The following is a 14,991-nucleotide window of genomic DNA, read 5'->3' as shown; positions in this document are numbered from 1 at the left end:
ACCCTATATATCTAAATGTCGATATAGGTTTTAGAACGGCAAAGGACCTTAATTATAGCGCAAAGCCGTCCGAGGTTTGGTGGCCGGGACAATAGCTTGTCGCAGCGTGGCTGTATCAAACTGCTGCTGGGTGCCCGCCATTAGCGTATAACATTATATGGACTTCTTTTGCCGAGTTGAAATGGCAAAGAACTGGAGCGTCCGCTACCCGCTTCTTGAGCTCGGCGAATGACGCTTCAGCTGACGTGAAGTCACCCACAGGACCAAAGTCCGTGCTCTCAAGTTGGTAGAGTACTGTCCATACCCAGCCAAGCTCTAGATGAGCCGACCGTAGTAATTAAGTGCACCAAGGAAGGCTTGCATCCCTCTCTTTGATTTCGGAAAGAAGAGCCCGGCAATCGCAGCCATCTTCTTCGTATCGGCACGTATGCCACTCGTCGTAATCTCGTGCGACCGGAAACCGAACTTGGGTTGAGCGAATATACTCTTGATAAATCTAACGCTAATCGGACACTCAGTGAACTAGGCTAGCGATCGATTCAGTGTCTCCAGACAGGCGTCAAACGTCTCTCCCCCGAAACAAATTTCATCGACGAGCGATATTCTCTTGAGCACTGGGGCCAGATTGGACTGGTCAGGCACTCCATTATCAAACATTACATTATCAGGGCCGTTGACTAAGTCCTGGACCGGATCGGGGTTAGTTTGTGAATGGTGATCTGCTTCAGCTGGCCCGTCTTTATGTCGCTGAATCCTCCGAGTTCGAATCGTCGACCTCCCGACTCGGCTTCAGCGGTTAGCCATTCGTTGAGCGAGCGATTTTCACCTGCCCTTCGGCTGGACGTAACCCCATCAAGCACTGTCGATACGTCGTTATTAAATCATAGGTGCATTCTACAATCCAAACGGCGTTCGTAACCGTATCAGTGCACAGACGATGGATTACTAATCCTCGACAATCGAAGCAATTTGATTTGTGAATTTGTGTGCTTGCGTAATCGAAATGAAATGCTAACACCTTGAAGTACAGTCACTGACTGTACCTCAGGACTGAGTCAGGGGAATGGTAACTAAATATCATATGCTATTTTTTGATAATAATAGTATTATTTTCGATATTAAATATTAATAGTAACTCTTTTTTTAAGCTAACATACAATTCTTTAAATAACTCTGAGATTAGAAAAATATTAGATACTACACCTTTGTGCACTCAAATTCGTTCTAAACGGCAATCAAATCCGTGATGAACAATTCAATTACGTAAATTTCTGAGTTTCAATTACCAAATCTGCAAACAAATTCGTTTTTACTGCACACAAACTCGTGCGCGCCAAAATTAAAGGCTGTGCTGCGCTCGCCCCAAAACAGCGCGTCCAAGACAATGTCAGCCGACGAACTCTCACTTCTCGTTCCACTCTCAACTACGCAGATGCCCCCCTACAAACATCATACAGTTGCTGAAAAGCAGCGTGTCCTGGAAGCGTACCAGTCCAGACTCCCAGATTGGCTCCAAGTGGCTGCGAACAATGGTTTTGCCCCCTCAACTGCTCGAGACCTGATTGCTCGAGGGCGAGCTGAAAACCTTCGCCGTGGTGGCGTGAAGCATTCCAAGATGACGGAGGAGGCTAAAACGTATCTGGAGCAGTACCTTAACGAAAATTGTACGTACAGCCTCGAAACCTTGCGTACAATGCTGTTTCTCGATTGTGGCATGAAGGTTAGCACAGCCACCATCAGCCGTCACCTCATCGGCATGCTGTACACTGTGAAGCAAGTGCGTGTCGAGCCTACAACCTGCAACAGTGAAGTCAACCTGTTAAAGCGCCAAGCCTTTGCTAAACAGCTCAAAGAACACCAAGAACAAGGTAACTGTATTGTGTATTATGACGAGACCAATTTTAATGTGCACTTGAAGCGTCAAAAAGGACGCGCTAAGCGAGGAAAGCGTGCTGTCCTGAAGCTGCCTCCTTCGAAAGGCGCGAACCTGCAGGTGCAGTGTGCTGTGTCGTCCAGCATTGGACTCGTCACCTACCGACTTCAACGAGGCAGCATTCGTATGGACAAGAATGCTGCTTTTGTGGAGGAGATTTACGCGGCTGTCAAGGCGTCTGAGGAGTTTAGGATGTACTATGAGGGCAAAATGGTCGTGATCGTCATGGACAATGCTCCTGCGCATCGTCAGACCGAGGATCGCGTCACTAAGCACGCTGATATGGAGTTGCTGCGCTTGGGGCCGTACTCCCCAATGTGCAACCCCATCGAAGCGTGCTTCAGCGTTTTGAAGGCTCATATCAAGACAGAATTGGCGATATTCCGAGATGAGGTATGCGACCGCACCCGGGATTCGGACCAAAACCAAGAGGTCCTCTCCATTGCTGAGCGGCAGATGCGTCTTCTGGAAAGGACTGCGAAACACAACATGAAATGGATAACGCCTGTGTTGGTCTCCCGAATGGAACTGCATTGCAGTAAAGCGGTAAATGCAGCAGCGGACGGGAAGGCTATGGAGTACGGCACGTAATGTACGGATTTGTGTGCAGTAAAAACGAATTTGTTTGCAGATTTGGTAATTGAAACTCCGAAATTTACGTAATTGAATTGTTCATCGCGGATTTGACTGCCGTTTAGAACGAATTTGAGTGCACAAAGGTGTAGATGATATTTTATGGTTTTTTTCACTTAAGTACGTCTCTTGCTCTGTGAGCCGAGAGCTCACCAAAGAACTCTTTCGGTCAGGTTCTAGAACAGCAATAGGCTTTAAGACTGACGAGTATTTGCTCTAATATTTCACTGTGACACAGACAAAGCCGATCGAGATGGAAAACTGCAAACGCTTGCTGTTGTTTAATGTCGATACATGTAGAGCGAAATCAAGGTATTTGTTCTTGTTCTCTACCGATAGGCTCGTCCGGTATCATACCGGGTATGGGACAATTGTGAGAGTACGGCAAGGTTGTTGGCACTGCTGAGCGAATTAATCTAGCGTCACAGTCTGCAGGTTGATTAGACGCACGATGTGGACGAGCCTACACTGTACATGTACTGTAGCCAGATGTCGTTAGCGTTCGACTAGCTGAAGTATTACTAATCAATCGTGAGGGAGATGGAGTCAGGGGTTAATGGTAACTCCAAAATCGGTGAAGTTAATATTGTGAAAATATCACCTGTAGACCAGTTAATACTAAAAATATCACCTAATATTTTCTTCTGAGACAATATGATATTATTAAATATCAACTTAATATTAGCTAATACGATTTTATATTTTTCAAAGATTGCGTAATCGGGCTAAATTCATTCACCAATCAGGTGTCGTTAACGCTCGACTAGCTGAAGTATTACTAATCAACCGTGAGGGAGGCAAGGTTGTCGTTGTGTGTTGGCACTGCTGAGCGCATTAATCCAGCGCCACAGGCAGCAGGTTTATTAGACGCACGATGTGGACGAGGAGATCGGTAGAGAACAAGAACAAATGTCTTGATTTCGCTCTATCAACGTTAAACAGCTGCAAGCGTTTGCAGTTTTCCATCTCGATCGCCTTTGTCTGTGTCACAGTGAAATACTAGAGCAAATACTGCTTTTCTAGAACCTGATCGAAAAAGCTATTTGGCTCCGCTCGGTTCACAGAGCAAGAAACGTACTTAAGTGGGAGATATCATAAAATATCATGTAGTATCTAATATTTTTCAGTTCTCCGAGTTAATTTTAAAATATTATGTTAGCTTTTGCAAAATAACCTACTATTCATATTTTTATATCAAAAATAGTACTATTACTATCAAAAACATCATATGATATTTGGTTACCATAAGCCCCTGGATCGTACTGTAATGGATTTAAACAGATTACGCAATCTTTGAAAAATAAAAATTCCTTTTAACAAATATTAAGTTGATATTTAGTAATATCATTTTGTCTCAGAAGAATATACACGTATTAGGAGATATTTTTATATTAGCTGGTCTACCGGTGATATTTTCACAATATTAACTTCAACGATTTTGGAGTTACCATTAACCCCTGCTTGCCAGTTCGATCATTTTTGGTTTTGACGCGAGGCATGTTTAGTGGTATCATCGAGGAGATCGGCACGGTAGTGTCCATGCAGGAACGCAACGACCTGCTTGTGTGGAATGGCGAGCGTGGCACAGGTTTTGAGCTGGTGGTGCGCGTCAAAGTGGCACTGGAGGGCGCGTATCTAGGCTGCAGCATCGCTGTCAACGGAACGTGCCTGACCGCCACAAGCATCGACGAGGACCGCGTGGCCTTTGGTGTAGCGCCCGAGACGCTGCGCCGCACTAACCTGGGCGAGCTAAAGGCCGGCGATAGGGTGAATGTGGAGCGCAGCATGGGTGTGGATTCGCGCAACAGTGGCCACTTCGTTCAAGGCCACGTGGACGGAACGGGCGCCATTTTGTCCTTCACGCGCGAGGACGACTCGCTCTGGGTCAAAATCTCAGCCACACCCGAGATTCTGCGCGATATTGTGCCCAAGGGCTACATCGCCATCGACGGCACGAGCCTCACGGTGTGCGACGTGAACCGCGACAACGGCTGGTTCTCCATCATGCTCATCTCTCACACACAGAACCACATCATCTTGCCGCTCAAGAAGGTCGGCGACCGCGTCAACCTCGAGCCAGACGTGCTTGGCAAGTATGCTGCCCGCTCCATGGGAAGCGTACACGAACGAGTGGACGCGCTCGAGAGCCAGCTGCAATTTACCAAATGGGTGACGACAGGACTCACGGTAATCGCCGCTACGTTGGCCGTTGCTCTCGTTCGCAAGTGAGGGCAATCGAGATAGGTTAGCGTTCGTTTGAAACGTGCGTGGTAGGATACCACTGGTAGCTGTGTAAACTAAAGTACACCCAGCACAACGTGAGGAGGGTGACCGAGTGCGTAGTATTTCGCATTAGATTATCCTCAAACGGGCGCTAAGCTCATTATGTCTCCATTTTCGGCTGGAATATGCCGCCAGCAAGCAACAGGTTGCGCGGCGTAAAGTGGACCCGATACATTGGTGTCTGTTTGGAGCGCAGCGTCTTGAGGAGGAAACGCGAGGACGGTAGCTCCTGTACCGCTCCAGGCCGTACCATCGGCACAGGTTTGACAAACCGGCTTCGGCCCGGTAGCTGAGTTCCGTTCAACTCGAAGGCTGCATCCGATGAACTCACGTGCAAGTCTTCCATTGCCCCCGAGAGGGAAGAGTACGTCGTGGGCTTCTCCGTGAGCGCCTTCATATCCCAGATACGCACTGTGGAGTCCATGCCACCACTTGCTAATATTGTGCTCTCCTGGCTGAAGTCTAGCGACGTGACCATTGCCTTATGGCCCATGAGGGTTTCCAGACGTTTGCCTGCCTGTAGATCCCAAATATTGATGTACTGATCCTCTCCTGAGCTTGCGAGATACCGACCGTTGCGCGAGAATGCTAGGCACTGCACCCCACGAAAATGGCCCGTGAATACACGAACGCACTTGCCAGACTGCACGTCCCACAGCCGTACAGTCTTGTCGCTGGATCCAGTGGCCAAATAGTTGTGGTTCGGATGGAAACGCACGCAGTCCACATCCGATAAATGACCAGCAAAAACACGTAGAGGCGTCATGTGATCTGTACTCCAGAGCCGCGCTGTCCGATCCATGGAGCAGGTCGCAAAGTAGTATCCTAGCGGCGCAAAGGTAACATCCCATACCGGAGCTCCTTGATGCGAGCGGTACACGACCAAGTTGCTCCTCGCCGCCAGACTCCAAAGTCGAACAGTGGAGTCAGCTGATGCCGTGAGTGCGAATCGATTGTCAGGGGAAAAGCTTGCGCCATATACAGCGCTCGAGTGGCCTCGTAAGACAGCCATTTTCTCGTCCTCCTCTGCTTCTGCAAAAGACGGCCCTCCATTGCCATGGTACACGGATCCGGCGGCTGCGCCCAATGGCTGATCATCGTTGCGCCATACACGGAAGGAGGCGTCGTCACATGCAGCGCCAACCATAGTCACGTCGTCGTTGAAGCACATGTTGTTTATGTGTGTTGCTGAATTCAGAAGCGTAAAGCACAGAGCCGAAGGCAGCGCACTTCGACTCACTGGAGCGCGAACTCGAATATCCTCGAAAATATGTTCCTTCGTGCTAGCAGGTACGCGAAGCACGAGTTTCTCCATCACTTCGGCGTTGAAAGCATTCTTCCGATCGGGTAGCGGGCCTGTCTCCTCCAGTTGCTCTCTTTTCTTGCCTGTCGTGCCGTCATCTGACAGCTTCACACGTTTGTGTTTACGGTGCGCATCTACAGACGTAGTCGACGCCTTGCCTTTATCTTTTGACCCATCTGCCTTCTTGTCCCCATCGCCAGTTCCAGTCTCACCACCTGCAGCACTAGCAGAGGTTCCCCCTGCTGCTCCGTTGGAGGCTGCACCGCCTTCTAGTCCGTCTTCTTCGTCCTCCGCAGAGGGATCATGCACCTTGCGCTCCGGAAGCACTCCCCAGTTCACAGGAATGGCGTTGAGATCGTGCACCGTGTAGCCATTGCGTCCAGTAGCTGCCGCAGAACCACTAGCAGCGCGTACCAAATAGTCGACATCGTAGGGCCCCGTGGTCAAGGGCATAGCGATCTCACTCTCGCTTGGATGATTCGATGCCGCTATAGCCTGCGCCAGTTCATCCGACGTCTTAAATCCGCTGGTGGCGTCGTTCTTGGGCGCCAAATTATTCAGCGTTTCGACTGGCGTAGGCGCGTCCTGAAGCTGTTGAATCTGAAAACCTGGTTGGTTCGACGTCACCACGAGATTGACGCGCTCGTTGACGATTGATAGCAGCAAAAAGAGACGCTCCTGGCTCAAAAATGTGTTGAGCAGCTCGAAAGACAGCAAGCTCATCTCGACGTTAAACTTGCTCTGTAGTACCTCGCGCACGTACTCGTTTTCACGCAAATGTTGTGGCGAGAACACGAGACTGAGTGTGCGCAGTTCCTCCAGGTGCAGCCTGGTGTGATCTGGTGCATATCGATGGAGGAAACGCCTGCCTGCCTCTACGAATCCCTTCGCCAACAGCTCCAAGAAGCAGTGCACGAAGATCGGGAAGACCACAGTGTGGAGCTCGTTGCGATACATATCCAGCGAGTTGCAGATCCAGTCCAGCAGCTTGCCGTACGCTTCATCGTAAGCTTCAGAATTGCCACTAGTGAGTCCGTAGAACAGCTACAGCATCGTAAAGCATCACAATCAACTTGTCAGCAACTAAAATTCATGCGCCATTCTTTCGACTGATAGTAAATGCGGCAAAGTCACAATGCATAGCAATAACAGCCAAGCACATCGATATTGTCGTCGCAACGCACCAAGTGATTCGCAGTGCACGCTTCCGTGGTCAGGCCCATCTGCTGCGCGTATTTGTCGATGCTGGCGTTCTCTATCCGTGCCGCTCTGTCGCCTAGCAGTCGTCTTCTCTCCTCTTCTGTGGCTTGTGGCTGTTGCGACTCCCCTCTGGAGATGTGATAGCCTCGTGTCTGCAGATACTTGAGTAGTAGCTCGTCCATGACAGAGGCGTTGGCATCCGCTTTAGCCGAAAGATCCAACGACTGCAGCCCTGCGACAGCGTGTGCTCTACTAGGAGAAGCATGCTGCAGTAATGGAGGCGCCGTCGGGCGTAGAGAGGCCCCGTGTTCCGCAGGCGAAGCGAGCGACGGCATCGTACCGATTCCTCCTTCCGGCCACTACGCAAAAAGACAGAATGAGTGTCGGATAAGCGCCCCCTTTAGCAAAAACAGCTAACATTTAAGTACATCGTGTGTTGCCACATAAAATAGATCCGAACATCTTTGCTGCTGGACATGGAGCAAGTGCAGGAGGTGCTGCTGTTGGTGGCTTCGTGCGTGTCTTGCGCAGGATGCGGCCTTTTGCTGGCGACATGGAAGCGCGTGGAAGCTCCCAGCTACGTTAGTCGCCGCATCGTCACGTCACTGGGGCGTGCAGGGCTCGTTACCTCCATCGCCTTCGCCATGTGCGTCACTTGCTAATTCGCAGAGCTACTGGCAGTGTAACACTATTGCTGCTAGGTCACTCGTGGTGAATGGACTTGGACAGAACTACCGACACCATGAGGGTCTTTGCTACGCGCAGGCGTTGACGCTACAATACTTTTACCTGGCGTCGTACTTTTGGACGGCCTGTTTCGCCTTCCATCTCTACCAGGTCATCGTCAAGCGGTGCGTCGGCTGCTGTAATAACATGCAACGTGAAGGAGTTATTGGTCTTGACCTAGGCCGATTATTGCAGGAACGAGTATCCGGAGGAGTTTCTATGGGTTTATCGCGGTGTTGGATGGGGGCTTCCGGGAGTGATGCTGGTTTATCTTGTGCTTCGCCAGTTGACAGGGCATCTCGGGGTTGGCGGGGCTGACCGGCGCTGGTGCTGGATTGCGGTGCACACTACACAGGAAGATGCAGGAGACGATTCGCTAGTCTGGCGACGGGAAGGTGCGATGCAACAGCTTTCGTTGTTCTACTTGCCTGTCCTCTGTGTGTTCGTCTTCAACGTGGGCGTCTACCGCACCATTCTCAAGTTCCTGCATATGGATCCCATGGCATCACGCTTCCGAGAGAAGGTGAAACTCTACGTGGGCATCTTCTTCTTGTGCTCGATTTGGGGAATCATCCATCGGTTAGTGCAATTCTTCCGCACCGATCACTCACCGAACGAGTTCCTCGGTGTAATGGAAAGTATGTGCGATCCATTGCAACCGTTGTTGAACGCCGTGATTTACGGCACGAACAAGCAGTCGTTAGAAACGTACAAGGAGCGGTTTTGTCCGAGCTGGATCTACTACTCATCGCTGCCTTCTTCCGACGACGAAGAATCCTCAGGCATCGACGACTCGCCCTTGCTGCCCCAAGTCGTCGGAGCATTTGATGGCCCTCCATTGGATCCTCTAGATCGTGAATTTGGCCACTACTTTGATCGAGGCGCACCTCGTAGTAAGTTGTCCCGCCAACACCGTGCAAGGAGCGTCAGTCGATGAAGAACTGGTTGCCGTACAGCATAGACACAGCACAACTAGTAGCATTCAAATGCTAGCTAAATTATACGCAGCTGATAAAAGGAATGGCTGCAGAGCTAATAATCGCTTTCCTAGCTAACTGTCTTGCTACTAGCACACCCACTGGCTGGCTCACCTAATCGGGCTAGTTATTCGCACTGACATTTTGGTCTTAGAAGAGGGAAGGCGAACCTGCAGCACCCGTCGATCGTGGCTGCGAGCCGTGCTCAGTCTTGGCCTTAAGGTAGTAGTCCTGTATGAAACATCACAAAAATTAGCTCGCGTTGCAACTTCAAGGCACAGCGACACTTGACGTACCCAGATGTATTTCCGCTTGTTGGCGTCCTGCAGGAGCTTGACGATCTCCGGAACGAGCTCCAAAGTCTGCTCGGGCGTAAACTTACTGTCCAGGTATGTAACGAACTGGTCGTCCGTGCAGCGATTCTGGCCGTAGTCCTTGCAGCTGGTCTTGAACTCATCCACGCCAGCAGGGCCAGATATGCTCTCAATGAGTCGCAGCACACGGTCGTACACAACCTGCACATCCGGACCGACGGCAGCAGCAGGCATGCGGTCCGTAAAGGGCGACATGAGCTTCTGTCTCAAATTCTGCACGTTACCCGACGGCGGAATGCTCACCACGCGCTGCAGCGCGTCATACAGCTGTGAAGCAGCGGCAGGCTGATCTACAGCACCAGTAAGGATCTCAGTGGGGGTGATCTCGCGGCCGTAGAAGCGCTTGTTAATGTCTGATCGGGCCATGATGCCCGATCCCTGCAACCCCACGCCGCCGAAGAGGCCCTTGCTGTGGCTGTACGTGTAGTTGGGGGCAACACCCGAGGCGCTGAAGTTGGCGTTGGCACCAGCCGCGCGGCCGTATGGGCCAGCAGCGAACTCGAGGTTGGCACCGGCCGATAGCTGACCCTTCTGCATGAAGCTCTTTACAGCCGTGTCCGAGTTAAGGATGATCATAAATTCGATCATCTGCGCGCCCATCTCAGCGCCAAAGCCCATGCCAGCCGTACCAATGGCGCTGGGAGCCGACCAGCGTCCATCCGGAAGCTTGGAGATGACCACACCCGTGCCCACTTTGCCGGTCCAAATGAAGCCAGCCTTCACGACCGTGAGGAAGGCCAGGCCCTTAGCTTCGTGGAGCAAGTCGATGGGGATACGCTTGTCCTGCTCCAGCGTTGGGTTGAACAGGTGCTCGAGCGTCTGCTCCGCTGCGCGGATTGCGCCCTCCATGGTGGTGATCTGGTCCGTCATTTTTGTCTGCGGGGATATCAAAAGAGATCCGACACTTGTGTTGCTGTTTTTGCTGTGGCGAAGAAAAACAAGAGGGCCCCAAGTCAAAGTCCAAAGTTTTGTGGATTTTGTGTCGCATTTCTGAGGAAGAATCGGTACTTTTCGTTGGTTGGAATGTGGTCTAATCATTTCCATAATTGGACCTTCTAACGTTAAATTTAGTTATTAATAAAGCTGACAGTTTTACAAGTGATGGCGGTTCCAGTGAAATGACTCTTGCCACAAAAACAAATTTACTTCGCCACAAAAATGCACTGACGCTTCTCAATCTGTTCCATCATGTGTATATTGTACGCTTAGCTGGTTAGATTCGCATCCGCGCGAGATAGTCGCCTAGAGTTGGTGTGTTCGTCACTTCCAGCATTGCCTGGCCCAGCTGCTCGTAGTCCTTACGCTCGTTGTATATCTGCGCACTAATGCGTGCGTAGAGCTGATTTTGAAATGGCACCACACGCACCACGATACGGTATTGGTCGTCCAGGAAGTCCATGATGGCGTCGCACAGAGGCAGCGCTTCGTCATGCGACAGTGGAGCACTGTCCGAATTCGTTGGCCATTCCACGGGAATGCGCACGTTACATACGAACGGAGCGCGCTGCCACGACGGCAACAAGATGTTCGTCTTCCACGTCGTGGCCAGGTACTCGCCAGCCCAGTCGATCAGCGACTTGTTGTGCGCGTACACGCGACTCACGCCCACACTTTCGTAAAAGTCCAGTGACGACACGATTGTGAGAAAGTTGGCTTCATCTCGCGTGCCCTGGATCGCGAACTCTTCGACAAAACCCTGGCCGTACGCTAGAGACGTCACTACGGGGCGTACCGTGTTTTGGTATGACTTGCCCACATGCAAGAACGAACAGGACTTGCAGCTGAATAGCCATTTGTACGCTGTACCCACGTAGAAGTCAGCACCCAGTTTGTTGAGGTTGAGCGGCAGCTGGCCGGGTGCGCTGGCGCCGTCCACCAGCACGGGAATATTCCGCGCATGGAAAATCGGGATAAGCTTCTCCAACGGCAGCACGAAACCGGTGGTGCTGGCAATGTGGTCCAGCACCGCCAGTCGAGTGTTGGGCGTGATCGCATCAGCTACCTGCTGGACTAACGCGTCGTAGCTCTCTATAGGCAGCACAACGTCCACCACTTTGAGCTCGACAAACTCCTGCGTGCAGTAACAAAGATGGCGCAGCGTGTTGAGCACCGCCGAGTCTGTAAAATGAGCAGCACCAAGTAAAACATATCAGCGCGAAATTATCTAGCATGTTGGTATTGCCGTCAATGCAGCACATCCTCGCCGTAAACAGAACGTACATGTGAGGTTGAGACACAAGACTTCGTCGTCATTCTGCAAGTCCAGCGATTGCAGCACGGCATTCATACCAGTCGTAGCGTTGGTCACGAAGACAAGGTCTTCTGCGTCGGCGTGGATAAAGCGAGCGAGGTGCGACGCCGCCTGACGTAGCATCACGGGCACCTCGCGGCGCATGAAGCGGTCGGGGTTCATCTCCATCTTGTTAACAAAGTGAGCCTGTGCTTGCATTACGGGCTTGGGAGCCACGCCGTAAGCGTTCTGGTTGAGAAAAATTGTGTTGGGCTCGAGGTTGAACACGTTGCGGCATTCGCGACCTAGCACGAGGTTGCGCAGGTAGCATCGGCTGTCGGGCCAGAGCGTGGTCATGCCTTCACCATTGTATTCCTCTGCGGTTGTTGTTGTCTGTTGCAGTTGGTCGTGTTGTGTTTCTTGCTGTGTAATTCCAGCGGCCGATACGGGTTTCGTGCCGCCTGCCGGTTGGGCAACAGGAGTCGATGCCGTTTTCATCGGGATTACAGCGATTCCGAGCAAGATAACTGGATCGCTATATACCTGGAGCTCTGGACGGATCCTCAAGCACGCGAGGTTGTATTGTGGTGCGTGGAGAGGGTGGGAGCACTGCTCAAGCTAGTGCAGAAGCGCTAGCTGTGGGTGTCTGGGGCCTTTTCGAGTTATGGCGGAATTTAGTCACTCGGAATTTACGCAAATCCAATTATAGTTCCTTTTGAGAGCTCAAAAGAAGACTTTTTACTAAAAATTGCTGCAGAATTTCCGTTTTTCAGCACTTTTTTGTTTCAATTAAGCAAAAGTGATGTGATTGGGTCGTGTTGCTGACTTGGTCGCAGTGTTGCAAGTGATTGGCTGCAAACAAAAGAATCGGTAAGCGTGTCGATTACGACTCGTAATTTATGAGTGTTTAATAGCCGACACGAGAGTGCCAATGCCACCTCTTCCAGTGCCCCTACACGTAACTCACTTCACTTTTATCATTTGCAGCTGCAAAACACTCCTAGAAAAAGCCGCGTTCTTTCACTTGTTCGGTTGCTCACACACAAACAAAAGATTTGTCAAGGTGGTCAGAGTTTACGGCCACTATTGTTCAATACAAAGGTGGGATATTAAAGCAGCTCTTGAATTAAGCACTTCACAAATTAAAATGTGAGTAGCCAAGCCATCATCACATTTATATCGTTTTTCTGGGGGGGTTAGCTTCTGGGGTTTAGCGAAAAATCTGAGCCAAAAATTAGAAACCTTTTGCTACAGAAATTTTACTAATGAGTCATTGGAGACGGGTTCACGATAAAAAGTGAAAGTTTTGAAATTCTTTTTTTCAGAGCTTTCTTGTGTATCTCTAGAGCATTCGAAACAGAAGCCTTTGTCGATTTTTAGATTAATATAAAGAAAACACTCGAGGGCAGTTCAGAGCAAAGGCAATTTAATCCTTCACTTTTTATGCTCAATATCGATGAAGTGAGACACTCGGGTGATTAGGTGTTAAGCATAACAAATCTTTAGATATCACAATCGGACTTACCATGGTATTTGCTCAAAAGTTCAATATGGAACAATACCCTAATTCTGCCAATTCTGACAATAGTCTTATTGAGGGCCGGTGTACGTGATGTGGGTTCGAGTCCCGCAAGTGCATTGGAGCAGGGTTGTCGCTATGCATTAACGTATGGCTAGCTCTCCGCCCTAAAAACGTAAGTATGTAGCTTGTCATTGACACAACGTTAGATCTCACCGAAACTTACTCGAATTGTGTCTATTTTACTGTTGATACTTAAGCGGTCCGAGATTGTGACGGGGTCACACAGCACCTTGCACAGAGGAAGTGCTCAAGGGTATTTACTATCCGAGTGAACGTTAGTTCACGTGCTCCCGGCCTCAGTAGGAACGGTTTGCTACTTGATAGAGTAGATGTAAGACTGATGTATTTATAAGTAAGGTTAGCTTGGATCCTTTACAAACTAGAGGTAACCAATAGTGGAGCTAAGTAGCCATGCCCTGACTGGCTCCGAGAGCACCTGGTACCGTGTACCAGGTGTCCACAAGAGTGACGGGTCACTCTTTATGTAACATGGGGCACACTGGATTGTACCCCGTTACATCCTCCCCCACTTAACTGAGAATCACCTGATTCTCCAATCACAACTGATTCTCCAATCGGAAGTGAGTAAAGGTGAATTCTCACACTGAGCAGCCACGAGACTGGCGCGGCTCTCAGTCACACTCACAATGACTTGTGCTCCCAAAGCTCACTGGGATTTGCATCCCTATGATCACAACTGTGTAGACCGCAAAGCCTACACTCAGAGCTGCCTTAGCTCCCGCGCTAGCGCGCGTACAGTGCTTTGGCACAGGGTGAAATAGCATCCGAACGTGTGGCATTCGCCCACAGTTCGCACCAGGGGACACGACAGTCCTCGCGAACGCGTCCGGAGCATGGTGTCTCCCTCGAGGGGCGACACCGAGAAGGGCAACACCTGTCCCAGCATTAGTGGGAGCTCTCAGCTCACCTCGGGCCATGCCTTTGGATCCAGCAAGGGTCCATCCTTGCGGGCAGAGCTTCTGCCACGCTCTCTTCGCGTCTTAGTCGTCATACCAACGACGCGTACATCGACACCGTGTACCGTGACGGTACACAACCGTGATGCAGGTGTCTCCCATCGACACCATGTACCGTCCGGTACTAACCTTTGGTGCGGTACGCCCACCACAAGGTTGCCATGTTTGGCGGCAACAGCTTCTGCTGTACTGTCGCCTGAATGTATTCATGGCCAGTGCTCGCATCATGCACGACGCATGTGCAAGCACAGCGTACAGGTCCATTGGCCCGTACACGAGGTACGCAGTGTACGACACGTACCACAGCTACCATAAAAGCTCCGTGCACTTCATGTGTGTCAAGCACGACGAGCTTATTACGTGGAACTTCCGGCAGGCTGCTCGACAGCAGCCAGTGCCGATGCACGGTACGTGCGTTAACTCACAGCGTATACGCCCAGAGCGCATCGGGTCGTGGTATGGTGCATATCCTTTGCACCCATACCAGTTTCTATTACAGACACCATGTACCTTGATGGTACTCGACCGTGGTGGGGCATATCTCACCACCATGCCACTGCTGCGTTTTTCTGATATTGACCCCGAGTACTCACGGGGGTGAGGCAAGCAGCCATCACCACGGTATCATGCTCGGCGCGGCACCAGCTACGACTGCGTGCGTTGCCTCGACCACCACCTGGTCAGTTGTGTGTGCACTCGTGCACCACACTTGGGTTATGGCTCCACCGCACATTTTACTCGGCGCGTTGCGTACATCACGTACCCCAACCGAA

General features: G+C 50.8%; 5 protein-coding genes across 5 annotated transcripts; 2 read left to right on the top strand and 3 right to left on the bottom strand.

Moving 5' to 3' along the window:
* Positions 1–4,063: 4,063 nt before the first annotated feature.
* PITG_16024 (riboflavin synthase subunit alpha, putative) lies at positions 4,064–4,795 on the top strand (the record flags this gene model as incomplete). The annotated part of the gene is made up of 1 exon (XM_002897759.1): positions 4,064–4,795. One exon carries the CDS (start codon positions 4,064–4,066, stop codon positions 4,793–4,795), a length of 732 nt encoding a protein of 243 aa, XP_002897805.1.
* Positions 4,796–4,949: 154 nt separating this feature from the next.
* PITG_16023 (transcription initiation factor TFIID subunit, putative) lies at positions 4,950–7,712 on the bottom strand (the record flags this gene model as incomplete). The annotated part of the gene is made up of 3 exons (XM_002897758.1): positions 4,950–6,316; positions 6,368–7,196; positions 7,337–7,712. 3 exons carry the CDS (start codon positions 7,685–7,687, stop codon positions 4,950–4,952), a joined length of 2,547 nt encoding a protein of 848 aa, XP_002897804.1.
* Positions 7,713–7,828: 116 nt separating this feature from the next.
* PITG_16022 (uncharacterized protein) lies at positions 7,829–8,906 on the top strand (the record flags this gene model as incomplete). Its single annotated transcript, XM_002897757.1, has 4 exons — positions 7,829–7,998; positions 8,054–8,203; positions 8,274–8,657; positions 8,861–8,906. The coding sequence occupies 4 exons, from the start codon at positions 7,829–7,831 to the stop codon at positions 8,904–8,906; spliced, it is 750 nt and encodes a 249-aa protein (XP_002897803.1).
* PITG_16021 (uncharacterized protein) lies at positions 8,569–10,343 on the bottom strand (the record flags this gene model as incomplete). The annotated part of the gene is made up of 2 exons (XM_002897756.1): positions 8,569–9,286; positions 9,352–10,343. The coding sequence occupies 2 exons, from the start codon at positions 10,297–10,299 to the stop codon at positions 9,206–9,208; spliced, it is 1,029 nt and encodes a 342-aa protein (XP_002897802.1).
* A 299-nt stretch (positions 10,344–10,642) lies between these two features.
* On the bottom strand, positions 10,643–12,312 carry PITG_16020 (uncharacterized protein; the record flags this gene model as incomplete). Its single annotated transcript, XM_002897755.1, has 2 exons — positions 10,643–11,547; positions 11,650–12,312. 2 exons carry the CDS (start codon positions 12,155–12,157, stop codon positions 10,643–10,645), a joined length of 1,413 nt encoding a protein of 470 aa, XP_002897801.1.
* Positions 12,313–14,991: the final 2,679 nt, after the last annotated feature.

This window comes from Phytophthora infestans, genomic scaffold, assembly GCF_000142945.1.
Source record: "Phytophthora infestans T30-4 supercont1.41 genomic scaffold, whole genome shotgun sequence".
Lineage (NCBI taxonomy): Eukaryota > Oomycota > Peronosporomycetes > Peronosporales > Peronosporaceae > Phytophthora > Phytophthora infestans.
The sequence above is the reverse complement of the archived record's forward strand: the minus strand, read 5'-3'. Positions and strand labels throughout refer to the sequence as shown.